General features: G+C 45.0%; 1 protein-coding gene across 2 annotated transcripts in view; it reads left to right on the top strand.

The window, feature by feature from the left end:
* CARD9 (caspase recruitment domain family member 9) overlaps positions 1-21,411 on the top strand; it is a 496,386-nt gene that overhangs the window by 296,327 nt on the left and 178,648 nt on the right. For both annotated transcript variants that reach the window (XM_069609572.1, XM_069609573.1), the window contains one exon: positions 8,712-8,864. In XM_069609572.1, the coding sequence (XP_069465673.1) occupies positions 8,712-8,864 (153 nt within the window). The remainder of the gene's footprint in view (positions 1-8,711; positions 8,865-21,411) is intronic.

Raw genomic sequence — 21,411 nt, 5'->3', positions numbered from 1 at the left:
AACTTGTAATATCACTGCTATCCAAAGTCCCATAAATATTTGAGGCTGAATAGTAATGAGTGGGCAAGACCAAAGCTCAAGAACTTTGAAAGGTCTTCCCTGTCAGACTTATCTTGATGAATGTGGTTGTAATGAAGTCATGCCACTGAAACCGGTCGACGGTGTTTGCTACATCTAAAAAAGGCAACTGTTAGCCTATTTGTGATTGTTTGAGCAAACCTTTTTACATTGTCCGACTCCCCTTTAATTAAAACGAGCCTTGGAAGGGAAGTTGTGACTGTATTGTCTTTGTGTTTAAAGAATAAGGATTTTCTCCTTCTTCAATTGTTTTTGTGTCTTTTTAACCCTAGCAATCCAGGGTCAGTGTGACAAATCTGTGGGCTATTAAAGGACTGTTTACCCCATTAGCTGCCACACGAGTTTATGGAGGGATATATATCCTCTTCAGTACCCCTTGTGCGCTTTTTCTTTTAAATTACAGTTTCTCCCAATCTGTACCAGATTTGGAAGAAAGTGGTATAGGACTTACAAGGACCTACAAGGCTGGATGTATTACATACCATAGAAGTTGGTCATTTGACTCTTATTCTTTCACTTTTTAGACAGGTGTTGTAACACCGCAACCTAGTTGAGAATGCACGTTAGGCAGGGATAGTATATTTCTTGTTCTATCCTTCTGATCCTTCTGTCTTCTGCCACATCCTTGTTTTTACATCTTTCTCGATCTTGAGCTAGATATTAGCTGATATTGTAGTCCATACCACAGTCATTTGGGTTGTGCCGACTGGACCTCCCTTGGTTCATACTTGGCTGCGAACAAAACAGATGTATATTGCCCATCTATTGTGTGAACAGGGGGCAGGGGGTACCTGGTGCCTTGTAGAGCTCAGAGGGAACCAGGCAGCCAGTCAATACAGCAGGTGGGGGGGTTAGCAGGGGGGTGTGAGGGAAGGAAGAAGAGGAAAGGAGGGTCTTAAGGAACTTTTGAAACTTAAGGAGATCCGGCTCAAGCCTGAGAGGGCCAGGGAGGCCTTTCCAGAGGGAGGCTCTTGTGGAGGAGAGAGATCTATCCCCGACTTTCTGCTGAGAGAAGCATCTGATCTGCAGAGAGTTGGAGCTAGAGGACTGAAGTGTTTTATTGGGGGGGTATTTAGGGAGCGAGAGTTGGATGTAGCGGGGTCCCATGCCCCAGAAAGCCTTGTGGATGATGCACAGGGTCTTGAACTTGATTCTAGCAGCAACTGGGAACCAGTGGAGAGATTTTAGGGCTGGAGACATGCGGTCTCTTGGCTTGAGGCCAAGGATAAGTCTCACAGTCCTATTCTGAATTAGTTGAAGGGGCTAAGGAAGGATAGAGGAAGACTGAGCAAGAGGCTGTTTCAGTAGTCCAGCCTAATAGGACCAGAGCTCTGGAGACATTTATTTTCTGGGGGAAGACAATATTATCCTTGATGGTTCTGGAGGAGCAGGGAAGCACCTGTTTGGAGGAGACGTTCATAGAGAGAATGTTTCCAGAGACCTCATCCGGTGCTATGGGCGAAAAAGAGTAGAGTAGGAGGGAAGGGGAGAGGGGGGCAAAGGGAGGCCAGAGAGCCGATTAGGGAGGCGGGAGGGGTGTAGATGAGAGTGTGGACAGGATGGCCCAGGTTTTTGTTAATAAGGGGGAGGCCAGGGAAGTCTAGAGGGTCAGAGATGGCAGGGGAGAAGTGGAGACTGCAGTAGGATTGGCAAGGTCCTTGCAGATTTTAAACAGTTTATCCGTGTTGTTAGTAGCCCCAGAGATGCGGGCTTGGATATGGGCCCTCTTTGAGCGTTGCAAAAACACTGGGCCTCATTACGAGTGTGCTGGTCTGGTAACAATGGTGCCGGTAAACTTACCATCACAGCTGTTATCGGCCCGGCACACTCCGAGTTGTTTGAGCGGCTGCCTGGCGGGCAGAACCGCAGCCGCTCGCAGACTTTGACGGAGGCACTGGCACTGTTATTTACGGTGCTGGTGCCTCTGTGTTCCCCATTCCCACTTGAGTCCTATCGGACTCAAATGGAAAGGGGGAATACAATTTTTCTGGCGCCTGACTTCCCGGGTCGTTGGGTTTAGAATCCCCTGCTGTTACCGGCAAGCCAGGCGCCAGAAAAATTTACACAAGTCTGGCGACAGCCTGCCGGTTTTACCGGCACAGCTACCGCCTGACTCGTAATGAAGCTACGACCATCAAATAATAATAACACAGTCCTTGTGGTGTCTTGTCAAAATAAAAGGGCCTATATTAATAAACCTATTGCCAATCCGTATCTCTAAATAAATATAGATAGTGTGAGAAACAGTTTTATGCAAAAGAAAAGTGTTCACAAAATATTATGTCATGATATCTGAGCCGTTAGCTCCTCTTCCCCACGTTTTTAGCATGGGACAAGGTGTTGCGCTCGAGCTTAGCGCAGTCTCTGGCTTCTCTAGCACGAGGATGCAGTTCAAAACTGCAACATCAGGGCCTTCTATGCAAAAGTCTCTTTGCCATTCAAAGTCTCTTATTTCAGAGGGCCTGATGCAACACAAAAAACATCAAAGTTCTTTTGTTCATAGGATTTCACATGTACAAATTCTCTGGTGATTTTCTGTTCACCCCGGATGCCCCTGCGCCGGGGACAGACCCACTTTAACACAAAACCTTCAATTGATCTGCCTTTGCTTGACCCTGTCGCAGCACTACTTCGATTCACATTTATTAATTCTCTTTCAATTGGCCTCCCTCTGCCGGGCTGGGACTAAATGTATCTACTGTTCTTACGTCTCAGCTGGATACCTTACAGAGTCCTTTGATTTAGCACCCATGCAGTGCCGGACCACTCTGTCAAGCGTATTGTAGCTTGCTGAAAAAGTTCAATCACTTGTCAGAAACAGATGCAGCAGTTTGAACTTCACTCACGTCTATTATAACACACGTTTTAACAATGTTCTTTCCAGCACTCATCATACAGTGTTGCTGCTTGTAACCTTGGCTTCAACACAGACTGGCCACCTTCTGGTTTCTCACATGCCCTTCCCCTACACAAGGTGATATGCTTGGTCCTTTCCTAGGTTCTTCAATGTGAAGATCCTGGATGGAACAAGAGGGAAACATATCCAAGGCCTTGGCTCCTGCGCCCAAAAGAGAGGGGGCACATATTCAGTGGCCACGGACGAAGGCTATGGCTAGTGGCCCGGTAGTGCTTTAAAATATGGAGTAGTATGAGAAACCAGAAGGTTTCTCGCCCACTAGTCCCTGAGGATCTGTCATCAAGGTGGCCAGGACAGGGACATCGCTTTTGGATCCAGTTCCTGGGGGTGGACCAGTGTGGGAGGATCAACTGGGTGAGGGGTCTTCAGGGAGTGGGAGTGGGACACCGGATGATGAGACGCGGTGTACCTTTCCCTGTAACTCCTTTATCCCATCCTACCAGGTAGGATATTTAGAAACTCTAACCCCCCCCCCCCCCTTTTACAACACAAACACTTTCTCACGGACAGAGGGAAAACAGACTAACGCCCGAGCACTATACCTGATGTGTCCCAATGCAATGGTCAGGTGAGGTCAGGCAATTACTGACCATCACACACACCTGATTACCATTAGGCTTTCCCACACAGATAAAAGACGGAGCATGAAAGCACACCCTGAGCGAGGCAAAGCACACGAGGAAACAGCAGTTTCGACACGACAGCTGAATGAGAGATGAAAGACGGCAAAACAGAAGGGGATTGCAAGAAGGGAAGTTCCCCTGACTAAGAACTGTTACTTTCCAGAGTTCTCGAGATTAGAAAGCGTAAGACCAGGAAACCAGGCTGAAGAATCCTGCAATGTGTGTCGGAGATACCCGGGGCCCTCCTGCGCCAATAATCAAGGCGGGGAGAATCACCAGCCACCGTGGATCCTTCTATGCTTCTTGACTCACTTTCTTCACTTGGCTTTCGTGGTTCTGTTCTCTCCTGGTTCTCTTCCTATCTATCTAACCACGCATTTTCCGTATCTTGGGGTGGCAATACTTCTCCCCCTCTTCCTCTTACTTATGGAGTCCCTCAAGGGTCCGTTCTTGGTCCCTTTCTTTTTTATTTACATACCTCTTTTCTTGCTCCTGTTATCTCTTCCTTCGGAGTGTTGCATCATTTCTATACAGACGACACCCAGCTTTTTCTTTCCTTCTCATCTTTTACACCTGACATACACACCACCCTTTCTGCCTGTCTCACTGCCATTGAGTCATGGATGATTTCTCATTTTCTTACTTTAAATACTGGCAAAACAGAAGTTCTTTTCTTCCCTCCTTCTCTGCCTCCTTTTATTCTTTTTCTGTCTTCTTCCTTGCCTACCTTTCCCAATGCTTGTAATCTTGGACTCTATCTTGTCTCTAACTTCTCCTATAGTCACCACATCTCTCTTACTTCTCGCGCCTCACGTTATCATCTCTTTAATATCTGCAAAATGTGTCCTTTTCTTACATTTCATGCAGCGAAGCTCTTGGTCTCTTCTCTAATCATTTCTCAACGTTTCTATTGTTCTGTTCTGCTCTTTGTCCTTCCTCTTTCTTGGCTAGCACCACTTAAATCAATGTATCATTCCTCTATCCGCTCGCTTTGCTTATTATCTTATCGCAACTATTTCTTCTTCTCTTGACTCTCTTGGCTGGCTTTCTTTTCATTCTCAGTTGAAGTGTCATTTCCTTTGGCTAGTATTCAAATCTTTATAAGATCTTGCTCCTGATTATCTTGCTTCTCTTCTTTCATTTCACTCTCCATCTCGTTCTCTCTGCTCTGCTGGACTTTTTCTACTTACTGTTCCACACGCCCCTTGTGCACAATCTCATTTTCGATCTTTCCAGTTGTTGGCCCCTCTCCACTGGAATCTCCTCCCTTTTTCTCTTTGATCTATTACTTCTTACTATTTCGCTCATCTCTAAAAACTCATCTACTTCAGTCTCCTGCCTGATTCCTACCGACTATTGTGAACACTATTGATTACACTGATTTGATGTACTCTTGATGTTCTTTTGTGCAGCGCTTTGGGAAAAAAGTGCGATATAGATATCAATAAAATACAAAATAAAATACAAAATACCATCCTTGGCTCCAAGAACAAAGCAGCATCAGTGAAATCAACACAGCGGGTGAGTTGGGGAGACCGATACAAGACTGACTGGTTTGTGTTGAAGCTAAGGTTGCAAGCAGCAACATTGTATGGCGAGCGCTGGAATTAACATTGTTAAACGTGTGTGATAAAAGACGCAAGTGAAGTTGAACTGATGATGAGTGATTGAACTTTCAAACCAAGATACAATACCTTTGACAGTGGTCTGGCACCGCGTGGGTGCTCAATCGAAAGGTCTCTGTAAGGTACCCAACTGAGAAGTGACAGAAGTGAAAGTTGAAAGAGTTATATGTCCACAAAGAATTGTGAATCCAAATGGTCCTGTGATGGGGCGAGCAAAATTCTGTGCACAGTCGAAAGTCTTTGATTTTGATGAAGTAAAGAAAGTTTGGAAAGTAGATAAATTGGCCCTAGCCCGGTGGAGGGAGTCTAATTGAAGATTTGCGTTAAAGGTGGGTCTGAGACCGGCAGAGGGGGACCCAAGGTGAATAGTGAAACACCTGAGAAATTGTTCATTTGTGAAATCCTAAGAAGAAAGGAACTTTAATGTTTGTTTGTCGCATCAGGCCCTCTGAAATAAGAGACTTTGCCACAGAAGGCGCTGATGCTGAAATTTTGAACTGCATCCTCGCTCTAAAGATACCAGAAAGTGTGCAAAGCTTGAGTGTGCTGCCTTGTCCCACGGCTCAGATATCCTGACATATTTCTTGAACACTTTTTTTGTTTCCCACACTATTTGTATTCAGAGGTAAGGATTGGCAATAGGTTTATTAGTATAGGCCCTTTTATTTTGACAAGACTCGACTCGGACTGTGTTATTATTATTTAATGGTTGTAGCTTGCTCCCATCTTTAGATTTAGTATTATATAGGCGTTTTTCAAACCCAATTGAAGTTCAATAAACCTCCTTGAACTGTGATCACTTGTGGCTGTCTTACTGTTTGATACCAAGCCTTCCTTACAGTGGGTACAGCGGAAGCCTGTGCTAGACACGGAAAATGGGTGAAAAAGAAACATATTGAGGAAACATATACAATGGACACGGCCGAAGACCATGCCAGTGGCACATAAAAATACTGGTATAACAAAACCATTGATTTTCACTGAAAAAACTTAAGTTAAAGTTTTAGTTAAGTTGTGGTACACTCGCAGTTCATTGGAGAAGCACCCTGCACTGACTATGGAACCTCACTTGCCACTTTTCATTTCCCGTGTGGGAACTGTGCAGCTTATAAATTCACAAGAAAAATGAAAACCTTTGCAATAGGATAAAAACCATGGACACTTTGCAACATGACCAATTGCAAAACCAGTCAAGTGGTTTACTACATTGAATGCCCGTGCGGGTTACTATATGTTGGACAAAATCAGAACATAGAACGAAAATTTGCTGCAAGAATGCCAAGGCACCATTGGTGAACCATTACATTGAAAACCAACATTCCCTAAACAATCTACTCTAGTGGATCTTGGAGGTCCTGGAAAAGGAAGTCAGATGGATTCATAGACTGGACACGTACAACCAAGGTCTGAATGAAGAATGTCTAGCTCCAATATAGACATAGCCCAAACAGGTGCAATCAGCAGCAGATATGACACTAAGGCCATCCACCCCGATACATAAGATTCAGTAGCAGTGGACAGAATGACACCAGGGGTTCACATAGTGTAGCCGCACACATGGGTTTACACTTTAGGCCTACTACATACCACCCAGAACCCACCATGGTACACCAGTGGCCATTCCCAGCTATCAAGGATCTACCTCATATTTACAATTATAATAATGGCCCAAAATGGACAACTCTACAATACCAGGATTTATTCTCCCCCATGACCCTGGTCGATGGAAACCCACACCAACTGTATCAACAATGTCCAAACTTCACCTTATGGACTTGGGCACTGCAACATCAATTCATGAGCTAACGCATTTGTGCCCCAAGACTTCATTTTGATCCTGGTGAGCTGGACCCTTTTTCGAGTGCCCACTCCCTTCACAATAACACCCCGATAGCATTGCCCTACTTTAGAGCCCATGATAGTGAGGTGCTCCTGGGATCTAAGTTGTTTATCCCTGTCACAATATATATATTTTTTTCATCTACTTTGTGGAGCGTTGACACAGCAGGTGCACTTGCCCGCCATGTAGGTTCGTCAATCAAATGGTTCTGCACTAAGAGTATTGGCAGTTCAAGTAATATGGATGGTTTCCATGACAACAACATGGTTACGGGTGCACGTCCACTTGCCATGTACCAATTAGAATTTGCTCTCTGTTTCTCTAGTGAACGGTCCCCCTTACGCACAACGCCGTCCCACACAACACAACGGGCAGCCATGACAATAACGTGCAGATGCCAGCATGCCTCCCCCAATTGGCCCAATTAGATTAAGCTGCTTCCTTGTCAATGCAGCTAGCGTTGTCTGCGGTGCCTCGCAGCCGACCTGTATGCAAGTCTCATGACGCAACAAACAGACACGAACAAGTAAGAACCAGGCTTCCACCCTATTAATGCCCTCACATTTTATTAAATGTACTAAACTAATTTTGCATGTCGATACACATGTCCGTTGCTGATCAGTAAAATAAATACAGCCTCTATTGAACTAGTTATGGTTCATTTTATCTATGTGTGTTTTTGAGGTGATCATGCCAGATTCTGACAAGCAGGATATCAGGGACAGATACCCGACCTCACAGAATGAAAATTATGAAAAAAGTATGTTTATCTAACAAATAAGCCCAACGGTGGGATTTTTCTTTTTTGTTCAACCAGATTTATCGCAACAAAACCACCAGATTTATCACAACAAAACCCTTAAAATTCAGCAGGTGGGGAACGTCCTCACTGGCTTAAGTCGTTGTGTTCCGGTTGCAAAGCCCATGAGCACATACATATTATAAAAGAGGAATCCACAAACACATACAAAATGGCGCTATGGGGGGCATCAACAGGAGTGTGCCGAGATAAGCCGGTCATGACTTCCCACATTCCGCTAAATTTCAAGGTTTTCTTGCGATAAATCGGATTAACTTAACTAAACTTCAACTAATGTTTTTTCAGTGAATATATACATAAATATAGGGAGAGAGAGAGAACAGACCGAGAGATGGAGACAGAGGGCAAGAAAAAGGTGAGCGCTAGATCGTTGTACAGTAACCTGAGTGTAACTGGTAATACTTTTCAATAGTACATTTCCAAATTTCTAATGTTAGAGCTGTTGAGTGAAGATGAAAGTAAAATGAAGTCTTGACAAGTGTCACCAATCGCAGAAAGGGGTGGCTTGGGCCAAGAAGGAGGAGCAGAAGGAGGAGGAGACTTGTATTGGAGTTGCATCTATAGAACACGCCACAAGTTACGTGGATCAAAGTAGCACCAATTAAAGAATAGCAGAACATTTCTGAAAGTTCATTATTTTACAAATACATATAACGTTGGAGTACAATTTCCCATTATACTTGAGGTTCAGTAGGCGGCCTATCTTTGCTATGAGCTCTATATTAGCACTGACTATTTTTTCAGCTTTCATATTTTGTCAGGAAACCCATTACAGTGCATTCAGTAATGGCTCCCCTTTTCCTCCAAGATTTCCAAAGAGGGGAAAGTGGAGAAGAACCGGCTGTACATACAGACCCTGGAGACCGATCGCAGGCAGGCACTGGAGGAGCACCAGGACTTGGTGAACAACATTTACAACTTACGGAAGGAGCTTCGCCAGATGGAGGACTTGCGGGACAAGGTGAGCAGTTTACAAACAGCTGAAAGCAAAAAACAGGGGCCTGCAACCTTTGACTCGTCAGATGCTTTACACTACAGATCCCATCTGCCCTAGCCAGCATAGTCAATGTTGTGGGATCTTGGGAGTCGCACTCCTAAACATATGGGGAGCCACGGGTTGCATACCTCTTGGGTCTTCCTGGCGTATGCTGTGTTGCTTGCATGTGGAAATTCCAACCTTTCTCATGTTCCAAGTGTCTTTTTTATCAGGCAAGCACGACTCAAGAGCAGTTAGGGGGGGTTCTTCCTTCCTGGATAATCTCTTTGAACATTAGTAGATCTATTGAGATTCCTAAATCCTCCCAGGTCTCTATGCAAGTTACCATTGAAACACCCCTCATGGCATCCCACATGACTAATACAGAGGCCATTTTAACTCTTTCTTTCATGGTGACAAATATTTGAGACCCATTAAAAGACTGGCGATTATTCTTTGGAACAACATTGACCAGGTTCATTTGCATTAAAATGACACTTCTTTTGTCAAATTTCCAGACAGTTCTGTTGACCGCAGATACAGCATTACATTTGCATGAGACAAACATTTCTTTGTTCTTGCTTCACTTTGAGCCCCGTCACCGGAACCCTGCTCTGCTGCCGTCTGTGTAATGTGATTTTGCAATTGTAGCATTTGTTTTGCAAGACATAGGACTATGGCAGACGTGTGCTGGCAGACGTGTGCTAACCACCGAGTGCTCGTTCAGCATAGAGAGAATGGGATGGGGTGATGAATAGCTAGCTTGGATGGTACACCATTGAAGCCAACTGGTGTACTCTGAATCTATAATTGTTGCACACTTACAGGCCATGTGATCCGCTGTCCTCTTTGGCTGATCCTGCTCAATACTGAGCTAGGCTCTTCAATGATTGTGTGTTTTTGTGTGTACACTTGAATGCCAGTTACAGGCCCAACCCCTGCTGCATTCATACAGTAACCCCTTATGTTTATAGCACCAACAGTATAGCTGTTTGTACCCCGTATATGTGGACGCCCATGTTTTTATGTGAGGGGTCTTGAGACTCCTCCCACTGCCTGTTTTTATTTTCTTTGGGGTGCAGGGATCTTTCATTTTAATTTGAGCTGCACCAGTGTGGTTTCTAAAGTGTCCTTTTGCTCTCCATGGCGCTTGAAGCGGACAAACTTTCCAGTGACGTTTAGTAGGATTCTACAAACTGGGCATATAATAGGATGATCGGGTATCCTGTCATTGCATCGAATACAAAGCATTGAAGGCCAAAATCATTGAATAAAATGCATCAAAAAAAGCATCGAATGCATTTTTTTCAAAGGTAAAGGTTTGATTTTATTTATAATGGGATTTAAGGGGTAAAAAAACTGGGGGTCGAGGGGACCCCCCCATTAAAAAAAGGAAAGAAATGCATTTGATGCTTTGGCTTTCGATGCAATCACTATAAACCATAGAAACGTGCAGAATGGGTGCTTACTGGGATTGTAAATATGTGAATGCACTGTTTTGTGGCAAACTTGGAATATTCTACTGGGTTTTATAACTGAAAAAAACTACTATTTTCGTAGACTGGGCATTCTGAAGCTGTCAAACCGGCAGTACTCTGGGATTGTGAAGCATGGTAGAAATTGGACATTATGAAAACTAGGGCTGTACTGGGATTGTGTAAAAGTGAAAATGGTGTATACTGGAGTTCACTATTGGAAAACTGGCAGGATAGCGGAGTTCTGAAATTTCAAAACTGGGATTATACTGAATGTGTATTTACTGGACACATTGGAAAAATACTGGTGTAAAATCCCAGTTTACTCTATCTTGAACAATTCCAGAATATACCCATTTTGGCCAGTACTAATATATTTGGAATGTTAGCATATCCCCCGTTTTACAATCCAGTTTGTAGAATAACATAGCCCAGTTTACCTTTACTGAATTATGCATCCACATCTTTACAAATCCATGCATAGTGCCAGTTTAACCATCCCAGTTTATTTTCTCTTTGCGCTATGCTACTATTATCAAGATTTTCAAACTGAAAACTGGGAATATGCTGCATTTGGTTAAACTGAATGTTTACTGACTGGGGTTATGCACATTTGGACAGTAGAAGCTGCGATTTTCTAACTGGGAACATGCTGTAATAGGGTAATAATGGGATGGCCAGTCAAACTGGACATGCAATGCGACTCGGCAAACGGGAATTGTCAGGCTGGAATTTTACTGACATTGCCAATTTGTGAGGGCAATTGTATTGCACGGAATTTAAGTATTCTATTTCACAAACTGGAAGTATTGCAGTTGTTTATTAATATACAGTAGTTATGTAGAAAATGCTAAACATACTGAAATTATGCAAAAAATGGTAAACATACTGAAACTGTGCCAACTAGAAATATACTATGATTGGTCAAACTTTTAATATTCTGCAATTGCATAACATCGAGTAAAGTGGGGGAACACCGACTTCTAGACCTCACCATTTACACGCAAATGTCAACTCGTCGGAGAATGTCACAAATCTAGCGCATTTGATGGGATCGCGCCATTGAGAAACCCACAATGGGCAGAGGGCACTCTCAATGAACCTCAGACACTATAGGCATGAAGATGCTGTCAAATTGGAATCCAACGTGGCATTGCATGACGTTGGGACCTTGGTCACAACCCTGCATCTCCCACTAGGTAAATGAATATATAAACACACATAATTCTTTTGCTCTGTCAGATTTATAACGTGTGCCTTCTTTTCCTCTCGTTGTTGATTTTGGAATTGTACATTGTGTCTGACGTTTTGTCCCACAGCCACTCTGCATCACTGGGATCTGCAGTAGCTCAAGCTGCACTAGTGTATCTCAGCCATTTGTGTTGTTTGGGGGCGTGGAAAGGAGGGCCACAGGGTTGTGATGCTGGGGCTACTTTACGAAGGAGGGGGACGGGGGCAGACTGTTGTTGACAATAACACTGGTCACTTGCAGCGCTGCAAAATGGCACAGACTGCAGTAGTGGGTGTTCTACAGGATAAAGGTTATTATAAAGTAGATGAAGGTGCGTGCAATGTGGGGGTGGAGTTAGGTGATAAGAAAACTTGCCAGTAGATTTGAGGGCAGATGTTGTTCCGCTTCCTGTTTAATTGCTGAATTTCACAACGGATAACTTATCATTTGCCTGTCCGTTATTGATTTTCCTACAAATCAAACAGCCTCTCTACAGTTTGGCTTCCCGAATTTCCCTAGTGAAATGACTCTCTTATCCACCAAAGCAGACTGGTTCTCACACGAGGCATCCAATGTAATGTTGGCCCTTTTATACTGGGATGAGCAACCAAACTAGGAATAAGTGGAACCATGCAAACCGAGATGGTTGAAATGGGAGCATACTAACATTGCCAATCTGGGAATGTACTGGCAAGGCTTGAGATAAACTGGGAGTTTGTGGCCTGGGCGTTTACTGAAATTGCATAACAGCATATTGGAATTTTGACATCTGGAAACAGTGAACATACTGGACATTAGTAAAATGCAAATATATTGGGCATGTGCAAATTTAGAATATTCTGGGACTGAGTAAAATGTAGCATGCCAGGGAGTGTCATACTGGGGATTTACTTGGATCTCTCAACTGGGGGTTACTGGAATTGTGAAATTGGCAATATGCTCAGTTTGTAAGTAAACAGCGGTTGTTAAGTAGGGACTATACTAGTATACAAAATGACATTATGCTGGGATTGCCATACTGGGCATATATTAGCATTGTGCAAACAAGGACTATACTGGCATTGCACAGACTGGTCAAATGAACTGTGATTCTGGAAATTGGGAGTGTATGGGGATTTTGCAACTGGTACTGTACGAGGTTATTAGAATTCCATTTGCATAAAATAAGTAAACAGACTGTCAAAGTGGGAGTATAATAGGGTTGTCCAACAAGTGTATTGGAGCACTGCAGGCGGGAAATAAACAGGGTTGTGAAACTCTGCGTAGTATGGAAATGTCAGACTGGGACTATAATAGGGGTTCAATCATTGGGAGTATACTTGAATTTGCAATGTTAGAATATAAAGGGATTGTGTCAACTAGGAGTATGCACACCGCGTACAAACACAAAGAATACTGGGGTTATCAAACTGGAAATGTATTTACATTTATTACGTACTTGCGACTAAGCACAGAACAAAATTACAAAAGAGTGAAAACAGAAAAAGAACTTAAGCAACTTTGAGGTAAACCCGGTATTACATTGTTAGCAATTATATATAGTAAGAGGTTGAGTTTCTAGAAAAGATTGGAAAGAGCCAGAGCGGAGATGGAGTGAAGGGAATAGGGAAGAACATTTTCTAGTTTGGAAGCATGGAGAGAGAATAAACCACAGCTGGTCTGGGCCCGGGAAAGCCGAAGGGCTGTTATTAAGAAGATAAATAAGGACTCAAGGAGGTGAAGGGCAGGATGGTCAGAAAAAAGAGAAGAGATAACACAGAGCTAAACAACTTGCATACTTGAAGACAATACAGAGGTAGAAAAGCTTAAGACTGACATTAAAAGGTAAACCAACAAACAGAAACTTAGGGCAGGGGAACGAGGCATGAGCACTCATAAAAAACGGATATGTGAATTAAAGATAGAGTTTAATATGGGGAGAGACACTAGACCGTAATTATACTGGCGTTTGTGACGGCCAAGGGATCAACAGATCACTCCTAGCCAATGTGTAAGGGCAACAATTTTATTAGGAACAACAGAAAACAGGGGATTGGGTTTAATTGAGCCCATCGGGTGCTGTCCTTAAAATGGATAGAACATACTAGTCAAGGGTACTGGTCGTCAGTCATTCCCTCTCTTCCCAACTTAACTGCCTTCTTGGGAGGAAAACAGTAACTCAGTCTCTGCTGTTCATACTGCCCCACAGTCCTTTCTTTTGTAAAGTTGTTGGATTCTTCAGGATGCCTCAGCGATTCTCCTGGACTTCTTGGGTCTTGGGTACCTAGCACCAACACCATGGTGCCATGGGTCATCTATATGGCAGTCAGACAGCAGACTCTTCAGGAAGCGTTTGGTGCCAAGAACCTTCCCACCATGACCATAGTGAACCGTTACACTTTTGAACCTCTTGGACTCTCAGGGTTTGCTCGAGGCTGGGCCTCCACTGCTTGGCTATTCCATCTGGAGAGTTTGGGGATTCCACCTCGGCCCCCTACATCCTATAGTTTGCTTCTTTTCTCCTCCACTCACCTCATCTTTCTATTCCTTATGTCCTCCTCTCTGCTTTTTTATCTCCTCCTCCTCCTCTCTCAGCTTTAGCTCTCCCTACTTGCTTCTTTGACCACTCACTATGCTTGTGCACGCTATCTCTCTCGCCTTCCCCTCCTTCCTCTTCTCTGAACTCTCTATCACCAGCACATATGTGGTCATTGTGCCAGTGCGAACCCAATTAAAGGTTGTCATTTCACTGCCACTACAAACAGGACAATTATGTTAATTGCTCCTTAAATATAGTTCTCATCCTTTTCCCCTCGGAGCTACGACAAGGAATATACAACTGCCATTAACATATTCCCAGACGGAAGCCCTTTCAGAGCCTGCATCATACTGTTTTTGCTGTTAGCAGTCTGGGCCTGGTACTCCAGCCCACCATAGTCGGCTTCCAAGTCAGTAGTATTCCCTGGCAGGAATTGGTTTCTTTACTGTGTTGCCCACCTCATTTTACAGATTATGGTTACATTTAGGCAATTATATATTGGTAACTTGCTATTATATGATAATGGGGCATAAAATATACTGGGAATTCTGTGCAAAGTGGGCATCATGTAAACTTGCAACGATGTGCTGTGTGGGTATAATGGGGCCCAGCCCTGCGGTGCTATCTGATTAGAAAAAGAAAAGGGCATTGCTCTGCAAAGTGGGCTTGATAACTGGGCATACTGTAAATTGGCAGGGATGTTTTAGCTCGGTTCAAAAAGGGAGGATAATATTTATCATCCTAATATTTGGGACCTTATATTGCTACTTTGATCAATATTATACCTCTGGGCACCAGGCATCTCAATACAAAGAGAAGGCGAACAGGTAAATGTACAGGCACCCTGTGTCGGGATAGACACGTGCTTGTGTAGGCCCATCCTCAAAACAAAAGAAAGAAACCATAGTGCTTCTGGATGCCCCTTTGTGTGGCCCGCAGAGGAAAGGCCTCAAACAATAAAAGAAAACAAAGAAGGAATGCATCTAAATAGAAGGCAGCATCCAGCCTCCAGTGCAACCCTTGCCGCCAAATTGCCGCTCCCCTCTCTCCTGTTCTGAGCTCAGTGGTCTCTTGTTCCTCTGCTTCCCTCACTGGGTTCTTCCCCCTATGATTGTAAAGCGCTCCGTTGCTTACCGGAGCTAGGTCACCGCTCAAGAAATACCCTAATAATTATAATAAATGGCAGAATCATGGGAAACAGAGGTTCAGGAGCTTCATCCCAAGGGCCGGGGGAGGGGCTAAACATTATTTTTGAAATGTAGGGCTAGTGCAGTTGTATGTGTAATGTCATGTATCAACATCATAATGCTATTGTGGTGGAATTCCCAGAATTCACCCCTGTTTTTTGCTGCGCGTAAAATACACCAAGATGGTTACTCAGATTGGCTTGAATGAACTTAAGTTGATCAGAGGGGCTGAAGAGTTCAGGCCACGACATTGGTTAGCAGAGGCGTTGCTGGGGGGGGGCTAAGGGGGCTATAGCCCCTGGTATTTTGGTTGTAGCCCCGGATAGAATCTCAGGAGCTACAACCAAAAGGCTAGCTAGCCCCCGGTCCCGACAGTTCCAACATTAGTATAGCCCTGGGTCCTTTCCAGACCTAGCAACACCCCTGTTGGTTAGAGAGAATAAGGTATTATGGCCAATCGGGGCACGCAGAATGCCTAGCCCCTTGGCTAGCTGTTATGTAAAAAGCGTCTCTGATTAGCAGAATGATGGCCATTCAGTCCAGTAGGAGAGCCGGGGGTGGGTCCAACCTAAATTCATTCTGCACCACATTTTGCATAATTACCTGTCAGAACCCTCCGGACATTACTGGCTACATGACATTTGTGCCCATACCGACGAATGAGTAAGGAAGTAACCAGTAACATGGTAAAAGGTCGTAGATCTACCCCCTGATAAACAACAGAACAGGTTGATTAATATTCTCCACAATATGCAATGAGTCAAAAATTGACAAAGATTCTGGCATAGTGTTTTGGGTACCAGCACCGAGATACCTTGGTCCTGTTTTACTGTGACTTTATAGCAAACACATAGAGATAGGTAACGATTTTAACAGGCTTCTCAACTATCTGCTGTGCACAGAAAACAAATAACAGTGTAATTATTTCATTTGCATAGCAGAAGTCACATGCTACAGCCAATTAGACATGTGCCTCTTAGCAAATGTTTTAAATAATTATGTTTAGACAAGTGATAGGGCAAGCTTCTTTATCTATCTCCCACCCTAGATAAGCAGACCATCAGCGCTGCCTAGGGGTAGAATATACACAAGGGTTTAGTTTGGTAGGAGGTTCCTTATACCAGTCCATACGTTTCACCGGTCTGCACCACATTTTGCATAGTTACCTGTTAGGACCCTGCGGACATTACTAGCTACATGAAATTTGGACACCCCACCTCTTTCCCAGGATTTCAGCGCCCGAAATTGGCAAAACATCAGTGTGGTCGTGGAAGGGCCGGTCCCGACACGAGCAACAAAACTCGAGGTTCAGGTCCTAGGATGCATGGTTTCAACTGTCGCCTCACCATACCAGGGTGAGAGCACAGAAGGTCCCAGTATGCAGCATACCTACTCTCACCTCCCCCTGCCCCCCCTCAACCCCCCGCCCCAACGTCTGCTCCACAGTATGTCAGCCAGCCACACGCGCCCATTCTCAGTGCAGTTTACTTCCAGGTGCAAGGCACATCAAGTGAGAAGCGAATCAGAACAGCAATGTCATGTATGTCCACAGAAACAGTTCACATAACGGGTACTTCTGCTAGTATTTGATAAGCTACGAAAAATAAGAATCTCTTGGGTACTGGGTCTGAGGTCCATCAATTAAAAGTAAAAAACCCAGTTAATTAAATGTAACCTGTTTTATTTATATTTTCTATCACGCCCTGTTCCGCTATTTTCCTTTGCCAACACGTGTTTTGAGTTCTTGGCAATCTGCCTATCTCTTTCAGAACATGCCAGTCGAGTGACATAAAATACATCAAAATAAGAAAACACTCTGAGGCTCATTATGATTTGGGCGGTAATACGGCAGTGATTCCGCCTCAGCGGAATTACCGTTACCACTGTGATGTCAGGCAGAATCACCTCCGTATTACAACTTGGTGCGGGCACGTGCACACCATTGGTGGTAACAGTAATTCCGTCTGGTAGAATTACTGCCAAAACTGAATCCACAACGGTAATTCCATCCATATTCTGCAGAATTACTGTTAGCACTGTACAATCGGCACTACTTCCGCTGAAAGTAATTCCACCGTCAGAAATAGCGTCATCCCCGGAACGGGAAGCACAGCAGTGGCCATCTTGAAAAACTCAATCCACTCTGAATCTCCCAGTTCCTGATGCCATCCAAACACACAGGACAGGGAAAAGATGTCACAGGAGAAAGCAAAGTAGAAGGTGCCTGGTTACAGGCTCAGAAAACAAAAATTCAGCCAGGCGAGGTGTTGGCCCATGCAGACGATCTGTATGACTTCCGGCACCGAAAAAGCTTGGTGCAGCATAAGGCTGCCATCTAGGCTGACATCTCCAAGAAGGAGATGGCATTGGGCAGAGTCCCACGGGATGGAGAGGACTGCAGGAAGCAGTGGAATGAGCTCAAGGTCAGGGTCCGTCTCCTCCTTTCAACACACCAGCAGGAGTCATTGGCTACAGAAGGTGGCAGCGTGGACCCCCCAGTCCTGACCCCATGGGAGGAGAAGGCAAGCTCTGCCCTCCACATGGAGGGGATCAAGGGAGTCGGAGTGCAGAGGCCTGGGCCAGCAGCCAATTTGGATCCAGTGAGTTTGAATGTCCCCCTCTGTCCCCTGATAATGTACAGGGAGCCTCACAGAGGATAGTGAGGGTCATGGAGAGGAACAGACAGCAGTCAGCCACCACATCTGCCGCCCTGACTGTTGTTGGCCAGAGGGTGAGGGAGATGAGAGAGGGCATCTCAACCGTTGTGGAGGCATTTCAGGGCAGCATGCTCCTGGCCATGCAACGTAACCTGGGTCCTGAATCTGTTTTATACACTTCTGTCAACCCCACAGAGGTCTCACTGCCTAGCACCCCAAGGCGCCGCTCTGAGGGCAATCTAACTCCAAAGGTGCTGGAGGATGCTAGTAGGGGCAAGAGGCCACCCAAATGGCTGTTCATGTGTAAATAATAGGCACGGGGAAGGGTGTGTTGGGGATAGTGGTGTGGGGAGGGTGTTTAGGGGATGGTTTTGTGGGGAGGGAGGTGGCGGGGAGGGTGTATTGGGAATGGTATTGGGAGGGGGAGCTGGGGGGAGGTTGTGTTGAGGGTGTGTTGTGGGGAGGTGGGTGAGGGTGTGTTGGGGCGGGGGGTGTGGGTGGAGGGTGTGTTGGGGATGGCGTTGTGGGGACGGGGGAGTTGTGGAGGAGCATGTGTTGGGGATGGTGTTGTGGGGAGGGTGGCGGTGGGGGAGGGTGTGTTGGGGATAGTGTTATGGAGAGGGGGGAGGGTGTTTGCACATTTCAGCATTAATAATAAGTTCACTTGGAGCAATGCTAGGACATTCCTTTTTTGTATACATGTGTTTGATTCTTTAATTGACAATATTTACAGTGGTGCGTATCATGTGGAATCAAATTTGCTAAAAATAAATTGTCCATGTTTTTTAGGCGAACAATACATCCATCCCTGCCCTCTCCCCGCCCACTACATTGAACTATCACCCACAGGCAGTATGTCCTCTTCCTCAGGGGATGGCATGTCCACATAAGGAGGTAGAGGGACATTCCACCTGAGGCGTATGTTGTGCAGTATGGCACAGGCAAGCACAATTTGTCCCACCTTTTCAGGCCTGTACATCAATGCCCCACTAGTCCGGTATAGGCACCTGAAACAAGCCTGCAAAATGCAAAAGGTTCATTCAGTAGCAGAGCCTGGTCCGGACGTGTGCCTCATTGTCCACCTCCTGTGGTGTCTATGTATCCTGCACAGTTGTCACGCGCCATGTTAGCTGTGGGTATCCAGAGCCTCCGGCAAGGACAAAGGTCTCAGTGACAGAGCAATGTGGATGTGTTGACTTTTAAAATGGCATGTTGATGGAAATTCTGTGCATGCATTCTACAGGTATTATCGCAAAACATGTCTGATAATTACAGTACTAGCATGTGGAATAGTTCAGTATTTGCATTGTCATGTAACACCATGCACGCAGCTCACAGCCACCATTTGTCGCTTTCAGGGTCTGTGATTGTCATGGCAGGATACCATGGTGCCTGTTGTGGGTGTGTGCGTTGATCTCATGCATGTGCCCTAATGGTTGGTGAGTTGTACCTCAACAGGTTTCTGTAGTCTGCTTCTATTCCATGATGGCATCATACACCTGCGTACATGGCATAACTACTGCCAGTGTTACATTGTTCTTGGTGCAGTTTTGTACTTTGTGGTGCAAGGAATAGGGAAGTGGAACATTGATGGGTCTACCCATTGAAAAAAGGATATGTAGACTGTGTGGATAATGACATGGTGGAAACAGTAAGACATGTGATCACGTGTTGTAATTTGATGAGATCTACCTATGACAAATATTTTGACAAACTGGACCGCGAATATACTGATATTCAAAACTTTTGGTTGCGCTGTCTCTCTGGGAGGAGTAATTACCTGATCATTGCCATTACTCAGATCTGGTAAGTGGCAAAAGAACGTTGAAGCTGAGGTCAAACTGTTACTGGACCTTGAGAATGCAAATTAATAGGGTTTTGCTTAGCTATTGCTGATGTAGCTGCCACCTGCTTTGCTGTCCTGTTCTATAAACTGTTCCAAGTTTGTGTTTACTTCTCTTTGTTTATTCTTTTATCTGTAATGATGAATTTAATGCATATGTCGGTTCTGTTATCTTTTTGTTTTGTTATTTAGTTCTATTTTGCTTTGTGAAAAGCTCTTTGAACTACAACACAAAAATAAATAGGAATCTATGATGTTGCATTGTGGTACCTGTAGTCATGTTTGTGTGTTGGTAGCCTGTTGGGGCAATGTTCATTTGTGAATTCATACAGCATTGTCCATCATGTCCAAGTCCTGTTGGTTGTAGGCTGTCATTTGTGTGGTGAGAGGGCAGGTCCTGTATGTACAGGGCCTGCAGAGGGCATGCATTTTTCAGTTTTGACTTTGCAACCCCTTTCACCCCTTTCACATTGCTTCTCTGTAGTGCTGCAAGATAGATGTGTATGATGGCGCTTGTACTCACCCAATATCCACGTCCGTTGGCCTCTGTGCCTCGCCATGTATGCAGACAGTGTGCTGTTGCGCAGGGCCATGGCATCATGGGTGTATCTAGGGAAGCGGGTGCAGCAGTGTGTAATGCAGAGGTCAGGATTGCAGGTGGCCTGGACAATGAGGTAGTGCTACTGTGTCCTGTTGCGGTATACCTCTTCAGATGGCTGGGGGCATCAGTGCCACATAGGTGCAGTCCAGGGCAGGAATGCCGTTGGGCATGTGGGCTACTGCATGAAACGGTGCCTTCATGGCATACTCCTGTGCTGAGGTGGTGGGCAGGGAAATGTACTGGGACACATGGCGCAGGAGGATTTCCTGCACGGGCACATTGGAGAATGTGGGCTGCAACATCCCGTGCAGCATGGCCACGGAGTGCTGGAAGGTGCCAGTCAACAGGAATTGCAGGACGGACACAAGCTTCAGGAGCGGAATTACTGCTGTGCTTATGTTTATCCTGCTCTCTAGGTCATCCTGGATTAAGGTGTGCAGCTCACCTATCGTCTCCCTGTTCAGCCTGTACAGAGTGATCAGCTGGTTTTCAGTCAAGGTCCAGGGTGAGGGTCTGACCTGGGGTATGGGTGCTTGCCTTACATGGTGTATCCTACTCCTCCTCTCTGCACCCTGTGCCCTATGCTATTCTTCCTGCCTCTGTAGATCAATGTGCAGCATGAGCAGCTGCATGTGCCAGTTTGCAATGGCTAGTGGCAGCATGGTGTTGGAAAGTGTGTTTGGGGAAGGTGCTCCCCTTATGTAGCCTTCTTGAGTGGAATGGGTGAACCTGTGGCTTCATTTCTGGCAACTGTGCTGCACTGTGTTTTCTGCAGAATTGCCACCCATTCTCTGTGATATTTTGGCAGTATTTCTACTTGTAATATGGCCGAAATACCGCCAGCGGTATTAGTGTTGGGGGTGCAATCACCATGTGTGGGCAGTAATTCCGCCAGTGGTATTTGCTCCACTGCTAATTCCGTTGCTGTATTACCACTGACTCATATAATTCGGCAGTACTGTAATATTGGCGGTAATTCTATTACCGCCACTTTTACCGTATACCGCCCAACTTCTGAGC

Source organism: Ambystoma mexicanum, chromosome 8 (genome assembly GCF_040938575.1).
Source record: "Ambystoma mexicanum isolate Mex_15411 chromosome 8, UKY_AmexF1_1, whole genome shotgun sequence".
NCBI classification, from domain to species: domain Eukaryota; kingdom Metazoa; phylum Chordata; class Amphibia; order Caudata; family Ambystomatidae; genus Ambystoma; species Ambystoma mexicanum.
Note: the sequence above shows the minus strand (reverse complement) of the source record. Positions and strands in the feature narration are given on the sequence as shown.